This window comes from Pongo pygmaeus, chromosome 10 (assembly GCF_028885625.2).
Source record: "Pongo pygmaeus isolate AG05252 chromosome 10, NHGRI_mPonPyg2-v2.0_pri, whole genome shotgun sequence".
Taxonomy (NCBI): domain Eukaryota; kingdom Metazoa; phylum Chordata; class Mammalia; order Primates; family Hominidae; genus Pongo; species Pongo pygmaeus.
The window spans coordinates 7,943,132-7,959,887 of NC_072383.2; the positions used below are offsets into that span (position 1 = coordinate 7,943,132).

Genomic DNA, 16,756 nt, shown 5'->3' on the forward strand with positions numbered 1-16,756 from the left:
GTTTCACCATGTTTGTCAGGCTGGCCTCGAACTCCTGACCTCAAATGATCTGCCCACCTCGGCCTCCCAAAGTGCTGGGATTACAGGCATGAGGCACTGTGCCTGGCCAACAGGGTCTGATTTCTAGAAAATCCAAATCCTGAAAACACACTGACACCCACCCCCCACATCACACACACACACAAACTAAGGTCCCTTGCAATCTCAATCACTGTCCCGGCAAAACTCAAACTCGCAAGAATGAAAGCCACACTCCATTTTCTCCATTTGTTTGTAAGGTTGGTTCTGCACAGGCAGATGAAACTACTTCACCCTGCAGAACTGCTCTATTTTCAGTGCATTTTATTTACCTGGATCCTAAGGACCACGTTCTTCACCGGATTAGTCACCTCTGGGTCAGGTCCTTCCATTTGAGATTTGAAACCAAACAACTTTGTTCCTTTTTAGTTTGTGCCACTTTCTAAGCTGTGTACCTAAGACATGTCACTTACCCTCTCAAAGTGTCAGCTGGTTTATACATAAAATGGGGGAATATGTGATGTAGCTATCATCATAGGCCTGAAATGTCCATTTCAGTTCTTACTAGTCTAAGCCTTCTCTAGCCTCTGCTCCATACTCTCTGCCAAGGGTTAAATCTCTATTTTCCTTTTCTTGAGACAGAGTCTTGTCCTGTTGCCCAGTATGGACTGCAGTGGCGCGACCTCAGCTCACTGCAAGCTCTGCCTCCCAGGTTCACGCCATTCTCCTGCCTCAGCCTCCCAAGTAGCTGGGACTACCGGCGCCCACCACCACACTCAGCTAATTTTTTGTATTTTTAGTGGAGACGGGGTTTCACTGTGTTAGCCAGGATGGTCTCGAACTCCTGACCTTGTGATCCGCCCATCTCGGCCTCCCAAAGTGCTGGGATTACAGGCATGAGCCACTGCGCCTGGCCAAATCTCTATTTTCATAAGATGCCTCTGCAAGGGAATAAAATAGTCATCAGAGCCTAACTGCTTTTGGATAAGGTGGACTTGGAAGGGTTAGAACAGGAGCAGATTATTCTCTGTTGATAACTGTCCCTTTAACCTGTTCTGTTGACTTGCTTTGCCCTGACCCCAGAGGAAATCTCAAGCAGATCCCAGAGCCTTTCCAGTCTCTCTTGCTTACTAACAAATAATTACCTTTTATTTAGGTATTTAAAAATCCATTCTCAGCCGGGCACAGTGGCTCATGCCTGTAATCCCAGCACTTTGGGAGGCCGAGACAGGAGGATCTCTCTCTCTCTCTTTTTTGGGGGGGCGGAGGCGGGAATGGAGCTTCCCTCTTGTTGCCCAGGCTGGAGTGCAATGGCATGATCTCAGCTCACTGCAACCTCTGCCTCCCAGGTTCAAGCCATTCTCCTGCCTCAGTCTCCCAAGTAGCTGGGATTACAGACGTGAGCCACCGAGCCCGGCCTTCTCTGTTTCTTTTTTTTTTTTCTTTCTTTCTTTTTTTTTGAGACGGAGTCTCGCTCTGTCACCCAGGCTGGGGCACAGTGGCGTGATCCAGGCTCATTGCAAGCTCTGCCTCCTGGGTTCACGCCATTCTCCTGCCTCAGCCTCCTTAGTAGCTGGGACTACAGGCTCCTGTCACCATGCCCAGCTAATTTTTTTGTATTTTTAGTAGAGACGGGGTTTCACCATGTTAGCCAGGCTGGTCTCGAACTCCTGATCTCAGGTGATCCACCCACCTCAGCCTCCCAAAGTGCTGGGATTACAGGTGTGAGGGTGTGAGACATCGAGCCCAGATTTCTCTGTTGCTTTTTTTTTTTTTGGAGATGGAGTCTTGCTTTGCCGCCCAGGCTGTAGTGCAGTGGCGAGATCTCAGCTCACTGCAAGCTCCGCCTCCCGGGTTCACGCCATTCTCCTGCCTCAGCCTCCCGAGTAGCTGGGACTACAGGCACCCTCCACCACACCCGGCTAATTTTTTGTATTTTTTAGTAGAGACGGGGTTTCACCGTGTTAGCCAGAATGGTCTCGATCTCCTGGATCTCCTGACCTTGTGATCTGCCCACCTCGGCCTCCCAAAGTGCTGAGATTACAAGCATGAGCCACCACGCTCGGCTTTTTTTTTTTTTTTTTTTTTTTTTTGGTATTTTTTAGTAGAGACTGGGTTTCACCGTGTTAGCCAGGATGGTCTTGATCTCCTGACCTCATGATCCACCCGCCTCAGCCTCCCAAAGTGCTGGGATTACAGATGTGAGCCACCGTGCCTGGGGTCTTAAGTATTTAATACAAAATCTTTAGCCTGATTTGGAAAATCCTTCAGCCTCCTGTATGGTCTCCAGTATCAAACAGCTTTAGTCAAGTCTCCAATTTAAGGTTTACCTGATCACAACACAGATGAACACAACTCCCTGGTAGCTCCTATTTTACCCTTAGACTTGAATTCAGAAGCCATAAATGCCTCATTAAATACTGACTCAAGCCTCATCTCTGGCCATGGCTCACATATATACTGAATAACAACACTGAAATGTAAAATGTAAAAATAAGGTTGTCCTGACCGGACGAGGTGGCCCATGCCTATAATCCCAGCATTTTGGGAGGTCAAGGCAGGCAGATCACCTCAGGTCAGGAGTTCGAGACCAGCCTGGCTAACAAGCCACCACGCCCAGCCAACAAGCTCATCTTTGTAGAAAGGCAAACAGAAGAAAAAACAAGTAACAGATGGTATGGAAGATGGTGTAAGTAATATAGAGAAAAACTAATCAGAGAATGGGAACAGCAAGTGTGGAAGAAAGAGTGCTTGCTTTCTGAATACAGAGTTCTATGAAGGCCTTGCGGATGAGTAGCTTTCAAGAGTAACCTGAAGAAGGGAAGGGATAAAGTGATTTTATTTGGAGGAAGATCGTTTTTGGCAGAGCAAATAGCAAATGCAAAGGCTTAAGCTGGGACCAGGTTTGGCTTGTTTACTGAAAAGCTAGGGGATGGGGCAGAGTTGAATGAAGGGAAGCACTGGTAGAAGTCAGCAAGGTGGCAAGGGTGCCAGGTGCGGTGGCTCACGCCTGTAATCCCAACACTTTCGGAGGCCGAGGCGGGCGGATCACCTGAGGTCAGGAGTTCAAGACCAGCCTGGCAAACATGGAGAGACCCCATCTCTACTAAAAATACAAAATTAGCTGAGTGTGGTGGCGCATGCCTATAATCCCAGCTACTCTGGAGGATGAGGCAGGAGAATTGCTTGAACCCGGGAGACGGAGGTTACGGTGAGCTGAGATCGTGCCATTGCACTCCAGCTTGGGCAACATGAGCAAAACCCCGTCTCAAAAAAAAAAGGTGGCAAGGGACCAAATCCCACAGGACGTTTTAAACCCTTTTGAGGTCCTCAGCTTTTACTTTGAGGGAGGAAGCCATTCAAATTTCCAGCCAGGGAATGCTATGATCTGATGATCTGATTTATACTTTTTCCTTTTTTTTTAAGATAGAGTCTTGTTCTGTCGCCAGGCTGGAGTGCAGTGGCATGATCTTGGCTCACTGCAACTTCTGCCTCCAGGTTCAAGCGATTCTCCTGCCTCAGCCTCCCTAGTAGCTGGGACTACAGGTGCATGCCACCACGCTCAGCTAATTTCTGTATTTTTAGTAGAGACGGGGTTTCACCATGTTGGCCTGGATGGTCTCGATCTCTTGACCTCGTGGTCTGCCTGCCTTGGCCTCCCAAAGTGCTGGAATTACAGGCATGAGCCACCAGGCCCAGCCTACATTTTTTTCTTTTTTCTTTGGAGACAGAATCTCACTGTCGCCCAAGCTGGCGTGTAGTGACATAATGTTAGCTCACAGCTCACTGCAACCTCTGCCCCTGGGTTCAAGTGATTCTCATACCTCAGCCTCCCAAGGAGCTGGGACTACACATTCACGCCACCACTCCCAGCTAATTTCTGTACTTTTAGTAGAGACGGGGTTTCACCACGTTGGTCAGGCTGGTCTCGAACTTCTGACCTCAGGTAATCTGCCCGCCTCAGACTCCCAAAGTGCTTGAATTACAGGCATGAACCACTGCTCCAGGCCCTTTTTTTTTAAGACGGAGTTTTGCTCTTGTCACCCAGGCTGGAGTCCAGTGGCGCAATCTCAGGTTACTGCAACCTTCACCTCCCGGGTTCAAGCGATTCTCCTGCCTCAGCCTTCTGAATAGCTGGGATGACAGGCACGGGCCACCACACCCACCTAATTTTTGTATTTAAGGTAGAGACAGGGTTTCACCATGTTAGCCAGGCTGTTCTCAAACTCCTGACCACAGGTGATCCACCCGCCTCAGCCTCTCAAAGTACTGGGAGTACAGGCATGAGCCACCACACCTGGATTTTTCTTTTTTTTTTGAGATGCAATCTCATTCTATCACCCAGGCTGGAGTACAGTGGCATGATCTCGGCTCACTGCAGGCTCCACCTCCTGGTTTCAAGGGATTATCCTACCTCAGCCTCCCAAGTAGCTGGGATTACAGGCGTTCACCACCACGCCCAGCTAATTTTTGTATTTGTAGTAAAGATGAGGTTTCACCATGTTGGCCAGGCTGGTCTCAAACTTCTGACCCCATGTGATCCACCCGCCTCGGCCTCCCAAAGTTTGAGGATTACAGGTGTGAGCCACCATGCCTGGCCCTGATTTACATTTTTAAAGGATCACTCTTTCTGCTATGTTGGAAGTAGATTTTGGGGTGGGATGGACAAAGGCAGAAGCAGATTGAGTTATCAGATAAACGATATCAGTTGAGAGATGATGATGGTAAAAAGTGGCAGTTATGGCCCGGCTCGGTGGCTCATGCCTGTAATCCCAGCACCTTGGGAGGCCGAGGCAGGCGGATCACGAGGTCAGGAGATCGAGACCATCTTGGCTAACAAGGTGAAACCCCGTTTCTACTAAAAATACAAAAAATTAGCCGGGCGTGGTGGCGGGCGCCTGTAGTCCCAGCTACTCTGGAGGCTGAGGCAGGAGAATGGCATGAACCTGGTAGGCGGAGCTTGCAGTGAGCTGAGATCGCGCCACTGCACTCCAACCTGGGCGACAGAGCAAGACTACGTCTCAAAAAAAAAAAAAAAAAAAAAAAAAGAAGTGGCAGTTGTCTGGATATATTTTAAAGAAAGAAAAGCAAGATTTTCTGACAGATTGAGTTGAGCTATGAGAAAGGGAAGAAGTGAAAGACAGCACCAAGGTTTTTGACTCAAACCACTGGGCAGATGGAGTTGGCTTTACTAAGATAGAGAGGCCTGAGAGTGGGTCAGCCTTCAGTGAAGGGAGCCATAAACTGAGTTTGGGAATTTTAAGTTCAATTCACATAACTTATTAGACATCCAAGCAGAGATATTGAATTGGGAGTTTGACATACAAGCCTGGAAATAAAAATTTGAAAGTAATCTCCCTTTTGGGCAGTATTAAAAACCATGAGATTAGATGACCCGGATTAGAGCTACATGTAAAGGAGATAAGAGGTGAAGGGATTTAACCTTGAGTGTGATTGAAAAAGCACAGGGACAGAAAGCAGTAGGGGAAAGAGGAGCAACAAAGAAAGCTTTGAAAGAGCAGCCATTGACTTTGAGGAAGCCCCAGGAAAGAATGGTGTTCAGGAAGTGAGAGAATAAACTTTTTCAATGTGGAGAGAGATCCCGATACTTCAGAAGCCCCTGATCATTCAAGTAAGTAAGATGGGGACAGGCCAGTCACAGTGGCTCACACCTCAAATCCCAGCACTTTGGGAGGCCAAGGGGGGCAGATCGCTTGAGCTCAGGAGTTGAAGACCATCCTGGCCAAGATGATGAAACCCCCCGTCTCCACCAAAAATACAACAATTAGCCGGGCTTGGTGAGGCACGCCTGTAGTCCCAGCTACTCAGGAGGCTGAGGCAAGAGAATCCTTTGAGCCCAGAAGGCAGAGGTTGTGGTGAGCTGAGATCCAGCCACTGCACTCCAGTCTGGGCTTCAGAGTAAGACTCCGTCTCAACAAAACAAACCAAACAAACAAAACAAAACAAAACAAAACAAACCCACTATCTCACCACCACGATACCCTTAAAAGAAAATGGGGATGGGAAATTGGCCATTTGATTTCTTTTCTTTTGTTTTTGCTTTTGTTTCTTGAGTCACAGTCTTGTTCTGTTGCCCAGGCTGGAGGGTAGTGGCACAGTCTCGACTAACTGCGACCTCCCCCTCCTGGGGTTCAAAAGAGCACGTCCAACTAGTTTTTTGTGTTTTTAATAGAGACAGGGTTTCACCAAGTTGGCCAGGCTGGTCCTGAACTCCTGACCTCAAGTGGTCCACCCACTTCAGCCTCCCAAAGTGCTGCGATTACAGGAGTGACCCTCCATGCCTGGCCTTTGTTTTGTTGTTTGTTTGTTTGTTTGTTTGTTTTGAGACTGAGTCTTGCTCTGTTGCCCAGGCTGGAGCACAGTGGGGCGATCTCAGCTCACTGCAATCTTTGCCTCCCAGGTTCAAGCGATTCTCCTGCCTCAACCTCTCAAGTAGCTGGGACTACAGGCGTGCGCCACCAAGCCTAGCTAATTTTTGTATTTTTAGTAGAGACAGAGTTTCACCATGTTGGCCAAGCTGGTCTCAAACTCCTGGCCTCAGGTGATCTGCCCGCTTTGGCTTCCCAAAATGCTGGGATTACAGGCGGGAACCACCGTGCCTGGTGGCCATTTTACTTTTTTTGCAATGTCGAGGTCATTAATGTCTGACTGAAGAGGAATGTGTGGAAGTGGATGTGAAAGCCTGATTGGAGAATATTCAAGAGAGAATGAGGGGAGAAAAATCACCAATAGGCAAAGAACACATACAGAGAACTCTTTAAAATTTACTTACACTTTATCACGTTCTGTAAAAGAAATTGAGAAGAGGAGTGGTAGCAATAGAAGGATGTGGGTTACAAGAGGGTATTTTTTTTTTTTCTAACAAAAGAAAACTGTGGCCTGGTGCGGTGGCTCACGCCTGTAATCCCAGCACTTTGGAATGCCAAAGCGGACAGATCACTTAAGCTGATGATTTCGAGACCAACAACAGCACAGTTAACTGCCATCCCACCTCACCCACTGCTGTCTCTTAAAAATAAATAAATTATTTTTTTAAAAGAAAATTTATACCAATTAGCAAACACTACGAATTTTATCCCACCCTAATCTCTGATAATCACTAATTTACTTTCTGTCTCTATAGATTTGCCTATGCTGGACATTTCATATAAACAGAATCATACAATATACGACTTTTTGTATTTCAACTTTCACTTAACTTGCTTTCCTTTTTCCTCTTTTTTTTTTTTTTTCCGGTGTGGCAGAGTCGTGCTCTGTCACCCAGGTGGGAGTGCAGTGTCATGATCAGGACTCACTGCAGCCTCGACCTCCTGGACTCAAGTGATTCTTTCACCTCATTTTTTTATTTTTTGCGGGGAAGAAACCTCACTATGTTGCCCAGGCTGGTTTCGAACTCCTGGGCTCAAGCAATCCTCTTGCCTCGGCCTCCCAAAGTGCTGGGATTACAGGTGTGAGTCACCACACCCGGCTCCCGCTTAGCTTGTTTTCAATATTCATCCATGTTGAGCATGAATCAGTATTTTATTTCCTTTTGTGGCTAAATAATAGTCTATTGTATAGATATAATACATTTTGTTTAAAGGGGCAATTGCTGGGTCATATGGTAACTTTAAATTTTAGAGAAAGTCTTTTTCTGCCTCACTGAGATGATTGCATGTTTTTTTCGTTTATTCTATTCATATGATGTATTACATTCATTTTCCTATTTTGAACTAATCACATATTTCTAGAATAAATCCTACTTGGTTATGGTGCATAATCTTTTTACTATGTTGCTGGATTTTGGATTGTTAGCATTTTGTTGAAGTTTTTGCCTCCATATTCATAATGGACATTAATCTATAGTTTTTTAGCGGGGATATCTGTCTGGTTCGAGTATCAGTGTGATGGTCTTTAACGTGGCAACTTGGGTAGGCTATAGACCCCAGTTATTCAATCAAACACTAGGTGCCACTGGCATATTTCTTTTCTTTTTTTTTTTTTGAGAGGGAGTCTCGCTCTGTCATCCAGGCTGCAGTCCAGTGGCACGATGTCAGCTCACTGCAAGCTCCACCTCCTGGGTTCTTGCCATTCTCCTGTCTCAGCCTCAGGAGTAGCTGGGACTACAGACGCCGCCGCCACGCCCTGCTAATTTTTTGTATTTTTAGTAGAGATGGGGTTTCACCGTGTTAGCCAGGATGGTCTCGATCTCCTGACCTCGTGATCCGCCCGCCTCGGCCTCCCAAAGGGCTGGGATTACAGGCGTGAGCCACCGCGCCCAGCCGGCATATTTCTTTTCTTTTGAGACAGAGTCTTGCTCTGTTGCCCAGGCTGGAGTGCAGTGGCTGGGCTGGGATTATAGGCATGAGCCACCACGCTGGGCCTTGCTACTGGCATTTTTAGATATAATTAAAATCCGTATTAATTGTCTTCAAGTAAAAGGGATTATAATCTGAGAAAGCCTAATTCACTCAGTTAAGGCTTTAAGGGGAAATTTTGCCTAGGGAGAGCAGCTCGATCTCACACTGAAGGGTTCCAGCCATCCTTTCGGACTTGCCAAGACAGTTCCAAGATTGCGTAAGCCAATTCCCTGCAATGAATTTCTTCTTATTTTTATTTATTTATTTTTTTGAGACAGTCTGGCTCTGTTGCCCAGGCTGGAGTGCAATGGCGCGATATCGGCTCACTGCAACCTCCACCCACCGGGTTCAAGCAATTCTCCTGCCTCAGCCTCCCAAGTAGCTGGGATTATATGTGCCTGCCACCACTCCTGGCTAATTTTTTTTTTTTTTTTTTGAGATGCAGTCTCACTCTGTCACCAGGCTGGAGTGCAGTGGCGCAACCTCAGCCCACTGCAACCTCTGCCTCCTGGGTTCAAGCAATTCTCCTGCCTCAGCCTCCCAAGTAGCTGGGACTACAAGTGCATGCCACCATACCCAGCTAATTTTTGTATTTTTAGTAGAGACGGGGTTTCACCATATTGGCCAGGCTTGTCTCGATCTCCTGACCTCAGGTGATCCACTCGCCTCGGCCTCCCAAAGTGCTGGGATTACAGGCGTGAGCCATCGCCTCCCGTGTTAAAGTGATCCTCCTGCCTCAGCCTCCCGAGTAGCTTGGGGCTACAGGCGCGTGCCACCATGCCCGGCTAATTTTTGTATTTTTAGTAGAGACGGGGTTTCACCATGTTAGCCAAGATGGTCTCAATCTCCGGACCTTGTGATCTGCCCGCCTCAGCCTCCGAAAGTGCTGGGATTATAGGCATGAGCCACCGTGCCCGGCCTCAAGTTCACTTTTTCTTTGCTCTGTGTTTTCCACCAACATATAACATTGCTAACTGAGGAAAATCAAATATATTCTCACAGGGAAGATTGTTGACTATGCTCTGAAAGTCAAATTTAGCTGCAGCTTGATTTTATTCCACAGATCTTTTTATACAGAGACAACCAGCTATGCCTTGGGATCAAAATCCGGAACAATCAACTGGAAATTACAGTGAAGATGAACAAAACGGAAAGCAGAAATGGAGAGAAGGAGGAGGAGAAGCAGGCAGAAAGAGAGAACGAGAAAAAGAAGAAAAAAATGAAAAGGAGCTGCAAGATGAACAGGAAAACAAAAGGAAAAGGGAAAATGAGAAACAGTATCCCGAGAAAAGATTAGTCAGCAAATCCCTCATGGACACTCTCTGGGCAAAGTTCAAGTTAAACAGGTGCCCCACTATACAAGAGAGCCTATCACTCTCATTTGAATTTGACATGACGCATAAACAGGTATGACAGCATTAATAGACATTTCTTCATTGATAGACAAAGTCACTTGTATAGTACTATTACTCATGTAGACCAATATCCTTATTCCTGTATTAATCACCTCCCACACCTCATTTTTTGCAGATAAGTCAATGGTTTTGTAAAACGAGGAAGAAATATAATAAAGAAATGTCCAAGAGAAAGCATAAGGAAAAACATATGAGGTAAGAAAGTGTTTCTTGTAAAATAAAAGGAAGTAGAAGGAATATATTGACTTCCGGAGTTGGTTTGTGTTTCCATCATTATTGGGTATGCCCATAAACTTTTTTTTTTTTTTTGAGACGGAGTTTCGCTCTTGTTACCCAGGCTGGAGTGCAATGGTGCCATCTTGGCTCACTGCACCCTCTGCCTCCCAGGTTCAAGCCATTCTCCCGCCTCAGCTTCCCGAGTAGCTGGGATTACAGGCATGTGCCACCACGCCCAGCTAATTTTGTATTTTTAGTAGAGATGGGGTTTCTCCATGTTGGTTAGGCTGATCTCGAACTCCCAACCTCAGGTGATCCACCAGCCTGGGCCTCCCAAAGTGCTGGGATTACAGGCGTGAGCCACCACACCCGGTGCCCATAAACTTTTTAATGTTCCAGCCAGTGGCAGAAAAACCACTTACTGTCTATTTTTCACTCTACTCAAAACACACACAGGCACACACTCACATATGCATGCCACCATCTAACATGTAATCATATTACCAAATGTACAAATACAGACATTAGCTTTTTATTGATTGCAGTACACAATTGATAATTTTGTCCTATTTGTTCCTTTGATGCTAAGTATATCTGATGATTGTCTTTCCTCTCTAGTTAGTGGCAAAAGCTCATGTGATTTTTGGAAGGAATTAGGAACAGTATCAATAGTTTTTTTGTTTGTTTGTTTGCTTGTTTTTGAGACGGAGTCTTGCTCTGTCGCCCAGGCTGGAGTGCAATGGCGCCATCTCAGCTCACTGCAAGCTCCACCTCCCAGGTTCACGCCATTCTCCTGCCTCAGCCTGGCGAGTAGCTGGGACTACAGGCGCCCGCCACCACGCCCGGCTAATTTTCGTATTTTTAGTAGTGACGGGGTTTCACTGTGTTACCCAGGATGGTCTCGATCTCCTAACCTCATGATCCACCCGCCTCGGCCTCCCAAAGTGCTGGGATTACAGGCGTGAGCCACCACACCCAGCCAATATCAACAGTTTTAACAGCACTAGACTGTATATAGAATTTTAATGTATTATTTATATATATTTATGTAGAAATGCTTAAATATTATCTCACTTGATCATTGTTTTTTGTTTGTTTTGTGAGACAGAGTCTCACTCTGTCACCCAGGCTGGAGTGCAATGGCGTGATCTCTGCTCACTGCAACCTCTACCTCCTGGGTTCAAGCGATTCTCCTGCGTCAGCCTCCCAAGTAGCTGGGGTTACAGGCACGCGCCACTGTGCCCAGCTAATTTTCGTATTTTTAGTAAAGACCGGATTTCACCATGTTGGCCAGGCTGGTCTCAAACTCCTAATCTCAGATGGTCCGCCCGCCTCGGCTTTCCAAAGTGCTGGGATTCCAGGTGTGAGCCACCACGCCTGCCCTCACTTGATCATTAAGCAAAATATGGTGCACCCAGTTATCAGTCCCAGGAGAGCAGAACACTGAACACTGGTTACCAACACCGAGGGAATGACTCCCACCACATGGAGGATTGCAAAGATCATCACTGTGCCAACCAACAAGAATAGAACTCCAAATGTCTCCGCTCAATGCACCTCGGTATCAGAGTTGTGCAAAACAATGCAGTCAAGCCATGGGTGGAGCAATGCTTTACTTACAGAGCAAGATCAGCTTCCTGGCAGCCAGTGCAGGGAAACTGGCTATGTGTACCCCTCTGGCGCATTGGGCTTGCCATAGGGAAAGATAGTCTCACAGAAGACAATAAACCAGTACAGGTCACTTGGGCTCTTTTTTTTTTGAGACAGTCTCACTCTGTCGCCCAGGCTGGAGTACAGTGGCACGATCTCGGCTCACTGCAAGCTCTGTCTCCCAGGTTCACGCCATTCTTCTGTCCCAGCCTCCTGAGTAGGTGGGACTACAGGTGCCCGCCACCATGCCCAGCTAAGGTTTGTATTTTTAGTAGAGACGGGGGTTTCACCATGTTAGCCAGGATGGTCTCGATCTCCTGACCTCTTGGTCTGCCCACCTCGGCCTCCCAGAGTGCTGAGATTACAGGCGTGAGCCACCGCGCCTGGCCTTTTTTTTTTTTTTAATTCAAGACAGAGTCTTGCTCTGTTGCCCAGGCTGGAGTACAGTGGCCCAATCTTGGCTGCAACCTCCACCTCCCAGGTTCAAGCAGTTCTCGTGCATTAGCCTCACTAGTAGCTGGGACTACAGACGTGTACCACCACACCCAGCTAATTTTTGTATTTTTAGTATACATTAAGTTTCACTGTGTTGGCCAGACTGGTCTCAAACTCCTGGCCTCAAGTGATCTGCTTGCCTCCCAGAGTGCTGGGATTACAGGCATGAGCCACTGCACCCGTCCGGGCTCTTTTACCTCTTGGTAAGGAAGTATTCCAGGCCCAGGATCTACTCTTATGAGGCCAAGTGGGGATTAAAAGAGTTACATGCATGAGACTGCATTTCCCAGCAATCATTACTCTAAATTATAAATGAGGAAGCTGAATTGCTGGGAAATAACGTGATTTCATCAATAAATAACAGTTCCTGACTGTCTGTGCCTGAATTTGTACTCTCATCTCTTAGTTTCATAAGCTATGTATTTTCAGTTATAACTTGAGACATAGTCTAGGCTCTATCAATTTGTTTCATATGTAGTGTTTGTATACTCTTAGTGTCCTCTATTAAAATCCAACTGTGATAGTTTTTTTTTGTTTTTAAGAGATGGGGGTCTCATGCTGCCCACGCTGGTCTCAAACTCCAGGTTACAGCGATCCTCCCACCTCAGCCTCCCGAGTAGCTGGGATTGCACGTGTACATTACCATGCCCAGCTGGTGTGATGGTGTTTCTAATGTTCTTGCACCATTTCTGCTTCCATAACTTTCTTACCACTTTGAAATTTTAAAATGTATTTTAGAAAGATTACTTTGCCCTTCAATGAAAATTGTTTTCCAGATTTAACATATTTTAATGTATATATTAAATATATAGACTGTGGCTTGGTGCGTGGCTCATGCCTGTAATCCCAGCACTTTGGGAGGCCAAGGCAGGTGGATCACCTGAGGTCAGGAGTTTGAGACCAGCCTGACTAACATGGTGAAACTCCGTCTCTACTAAAAATACAAAAAAAAAAAAAAAAAAGCCAGGCTTGGTGGCAGGCGCCTATAATCCCAGCTACTCGGGAGGCTGAGGCAGGAGAATTGCTTGACCTGGGAGGTAGAGGTTGCAGTGAGCCGAGATCGTGCCATTGCACTCCAGCTTGGGTGACAAGAGTGAAACTCCATCTCAAAAAATAAAAAATAGAATAAATAAATATATAGACTGTGTTGCGAAACTCTTTTTTTTTTAACAGATGGAGGTCTCTGTGTTGCCAAGGCTGGTCTCGAACTCCTGCCCTCAAGTGATCTTCCCATTTTGGCCTCCAGAAATGCTGTGATTACAAGCATGAGCCATCGCACTGGCTAAGACATTTTACATGACACCATTCTCACCAATAAATGGAGTTCTGAAAGGATAAACAAGAAAATATTAACAGTCGTTGATTCCGTGGAGTAGAACTAAATGAGGGGAATGCAAAGGAGTTTTTATATGTTTTATTTTTACCCTACTGTAGATTTAAAGTTTTTATAATGGATGTTAATTGATTTTATTTAAGAAAAAAAATCGAGTCAAGGCCGGGCACAGTGGAGCATGCCTGTAATCCCAGCACTTTGGGAGGCCAAGACGGGTGGATTACCTGAGGTCAGGAGTTTGAGACCAGCCTGACTAACATGATGAAACCCCGTCTCTACTAAATACAAAAAAATTAGCCAGGCGTGGTGGTGTACGCCTGTAATCCGAGCTACTTGGGAGGCTGAGACAGGAGAATCGCTTGTACCTGGGAAGTGGAGGTTGCAGTGAGTCAAGGTCGCACAATTGCATTCCAGCCTGGGCAACATGAGCGAAACTCTGTATCAAAAAAAAAAAAAAAAGAAAAAGAAAATAAATCAATGAGGAAGTTACCAACCTGTGGAAATGTTTTGAGACTGAAAGGGAAATCCATTATAGAAGCTAACGGGTTCAGTGCCTTCTGCAATTTGTCAATATATCTCTAAACATCCCCTCCAAACATGACTTTTCTCTACAAATGTGATTACACTCCTGGAAGGGCAATTTGTTGTTGTTGTTGTTGTTGTTGTTGTTGTTTTTGTGATAGGATCTTGCTCTGTTGCCCAGGCTGGAGTGCAGTGGTGCAGTCTTGGCTCACGAAACCTCCGCCTGGGTTAAAGTGATTCTCCTGCCTCAGCCTCCCAAGTAGCTGGGATTATAGGCATGAGCTACAGTGCCCGGCCAAGGGTGACTGTTTTCTGATGTGTGACTTGAGTCAGAGGACTAAGGTCATTTAGATTTTTTTTCTTTTTGAGATGGAGTTTCCCTCCTGTTGCCCAGGCTGGAGTGCAATGGTGCGATCTTGGCTCGCCACAGCCTCCGCCTCTCGGGTTCAAGTGATTCTCCTGCCTCAGCCTCCAGAGTAGCTGGGATTACAGGCATGCGCCACCATGCCTGGCTAATTTTGTATTTTTAGTAGAGACAGGGTTTCTCCATGTTGGTCAGGCTGGTCTCGAACTCCCAACCTCAGGTGATCCACTCACCTCGGCCTCCCAAAGTGCTGGGATTGCAGGCGTGAGCCACCGTGCCCGGCCCATTTAATTTTTTTCAAGAGCAATTTGATAAATGGGACAAAGAGGGAAGTGAAGACAAGAAGATGACACCAATGGACATGAGAATGACAGATATAATAAGTTAGAGGTCAAATAAAAGTATGGAAAATGATTGATAAAGGAACTTCAACTCTCAGCTTTCGGCTCGGAGGAGGCCAAGGTGCAACTTTCTTCGGTCGTCCCGAATCCGGGTTCATCCGACACCAGCCGCCTCCACCATGCCGCCGAAGTTCGACCCCAACGAGATCAAAGTCGTATACCTGAGGTGCACAGGAGGTGATGTCGGTGCCACTTCTGCCCTGGCCCCCAAGATCGGCCCCCTGGGTCTGTCTCCAAAAAAGGTTGGTGATGACATTGCCAAGGCAACAGGTGACTGGAAGGGCCTGAGGATTACAGTGAAACTGACCATTCAGAACAGACAGGCCCAGATTGAGGTGGTGCCTTCTGCCTCTGCCCTGATCATCAAAGCCCTCAAGGAACCACCAAGAGACAGAAAGAAACAGAAAAACATTAAACACAGTGGGAATATCACTTTTGATGAGATCGTCAACATTGCTCGACAGATGCGGCACCGATCCTTAGCCAGAGAACTCTCTGGAACCATTAAAGAGATCCTGGGGACTGCCCAGTCTGTGGGCTGTAATGTTGATGGCCGCCACCCTCATGACATCATAGATGACATCAATAGTGGTGCTGTGGAATGCCCAGCCAGTTAAGCACAAAGGAAAATATTTCAATAAAGGATCATTTGACAACTGGAAGAAAAAAAAAAAAAAGGAACTTCAGATCATAATTATCTGCCACTACCCTGCTCACTCCCCAGATTTCATTAAAGATTTTGATATTGAAATGGCTTTCATAATTCATAGGAGTAAACCATCTGACACCCACCCAAATCTTAGAGTTCTTGAAACTTGTGAGGCTCACTGACCTTCACCCCTTCACAGCCAACATCTAGACCTTGTTATCTGGTATATTTCCCACCAGAAATCTCAAACTCCAAAATTCCCTTCCCTAATTTTTCTCTGTTCTTTTGGCTATTTCATACTCCAGTGACAACTTATAGAGAGTTTATGCTTTGATGCCACCGTTTGTTCTGATCTAGTAGGACCCTTCTGGCCTTATTCAGTTCTCTAAAGTCTGGACTAGGTGGTTAATAACCTGAATCACTATCTCACCAACACCCTAGATTCCCTCCATTCTCTTGCCCATTTGTCCTTTTACACACCTGGCAACAATGTTAGCCCTTCGTGAGTATCCAAATGCTCCTATACCAGTGTGATTGGTAAACTCCAGTTTTTTAAAAAACAGAGGCCAGGCACAGTGGCTCCTGTCTGTAATCCCAGCACTTTGGGAGGCCGAGGCATGAGGCCAAGAGTTCAAGGCCAGCCTGGCTAACATGATGAAACCCCGTCTCTACTGAAAATACAAAAATTAGCCGGGCGTCGTGGTGGCTCACGCCTGTAGTCCTAGCTACTCAGGAGGCTGAGGCAGGAGAATCACTTGAACCCGGAGGCGGAGGTTGCAGTGAGCTGAGATCGCACCACTGCACTCTAGCCTGGGCAACAGAGTGAGACCCAGTCTCAAAAAAAAAAAAAAAAAAAAAAAAGGCCAGGCATGGTGGCTCAGGCCTGTAATCCCAGTACTTTGGGAGGCCAAGGGGGACGGATCATGAGGTGAAGAGATCGAGACCATCCTGGCCAACATGGTGAAATCCCATCTCTGCTAAAAAAATACAAAAATTAGCTGGGTATGGTGGCGTGTGCCTGTAGCCCCAGCTACTTGAGAGGCTGATGCAGGAGAATCGCTTGAACCTAGGAGGTGGAGGTTGCAGTGAGCCGAGATCGCGCCACTGCTCTCCAGCCTGGGTGATACAGTGAGACTCCATTTCGAAATAAAATAAGATAATTAAAAATCAGAAAAGAAAGACAAAATAAGGTTTTCTTTTTTTTTTCTTTTGAGATAGGGTCTCACTCTGTACCCCAGGCTGGAGTGCAGTGGCACAATCATGGCTCACTGCAGACTTGACCTAGGCTCAAACAATCCTCCCACTTCAGCCTCCTGAATAGCTGGGACTACAG

The 16,756-nt window shown here is 46.4% G+C and overlaps 2 protein-coding genes across 2 annotated transcripts; both read left to right on the plus strand.

Moving 5' to 3' along the window:
* The first annotated feature begins 4,733 nt into the window (after positions 1–4,733).
* On the plus strand, positions 4,734–13,379 carry NANOGNB (NANOG neighbor homeobox). The gene is made up of 4 exons (XM_054443502.1): positions 4,734–4,859; positions 9,456–9,785; positions 9,909–9,988; positions 13,328–13,379. Exons 1-4 carry the CDS (start codon positions 4,734–4,736, stop codon positions 13,377–13,379), a joined length of 588 nt encoding a protein of 195 aa, XP_054299477.1.
* A 1,424-nt stretch (positions 13,380–14,803) lies between these two features.
* LOC129009822 (large ribosomal subunit protein uL11-like) lies at positions 14,804–15,430 on the plus strand. Its single transcript, XM_054443404.2, has one exon. The coding sequence runs from the start codon at positions 14,894–14,896 to the stop codon at positions 15,389–15,391; it is 498 nt and encodes a 165-aa protein (XP_054299379.1). The 5' UTR covers positions 14,804–14,893; the 3' UTR covers positions 15,392–15,430.
* Positions 15,431–16,756: the final 1,326 nt, after the last annotated feature.

Excerpts from the sequence above, each read along its gene's own strand:
- LOC129009822 (XM_054443404.2), top strand. The coding sequence starts at position 14,894 with ATGCCGCCGAAGTTCGACCCCAACGAGATCAAAGTCGTATACCTGAGG.
- NANOGNB (XM_054443502.1), top strand. The coding sequence starts at position 4,734 with ATGATGATGGTAAAAAGTGGCAGTTATGGCCCGGCTCGGTGGCTCATG. Across the intron at positions 4,860-9,455 it reads AGACCATCTTGGCTAACAAG|AGACAACCAGCTATGCCTTG; the intron begins GTGAAACCCCGT and ends CTTTTTATACAG. Across the intron at positions 9,786-9,908 it reads TTGACATGACGCATAAACAG|ATAAGTCAATGGTTTTGTAA; the intron begins GTATGACAGCAT and ends CATTTTTTGCAG.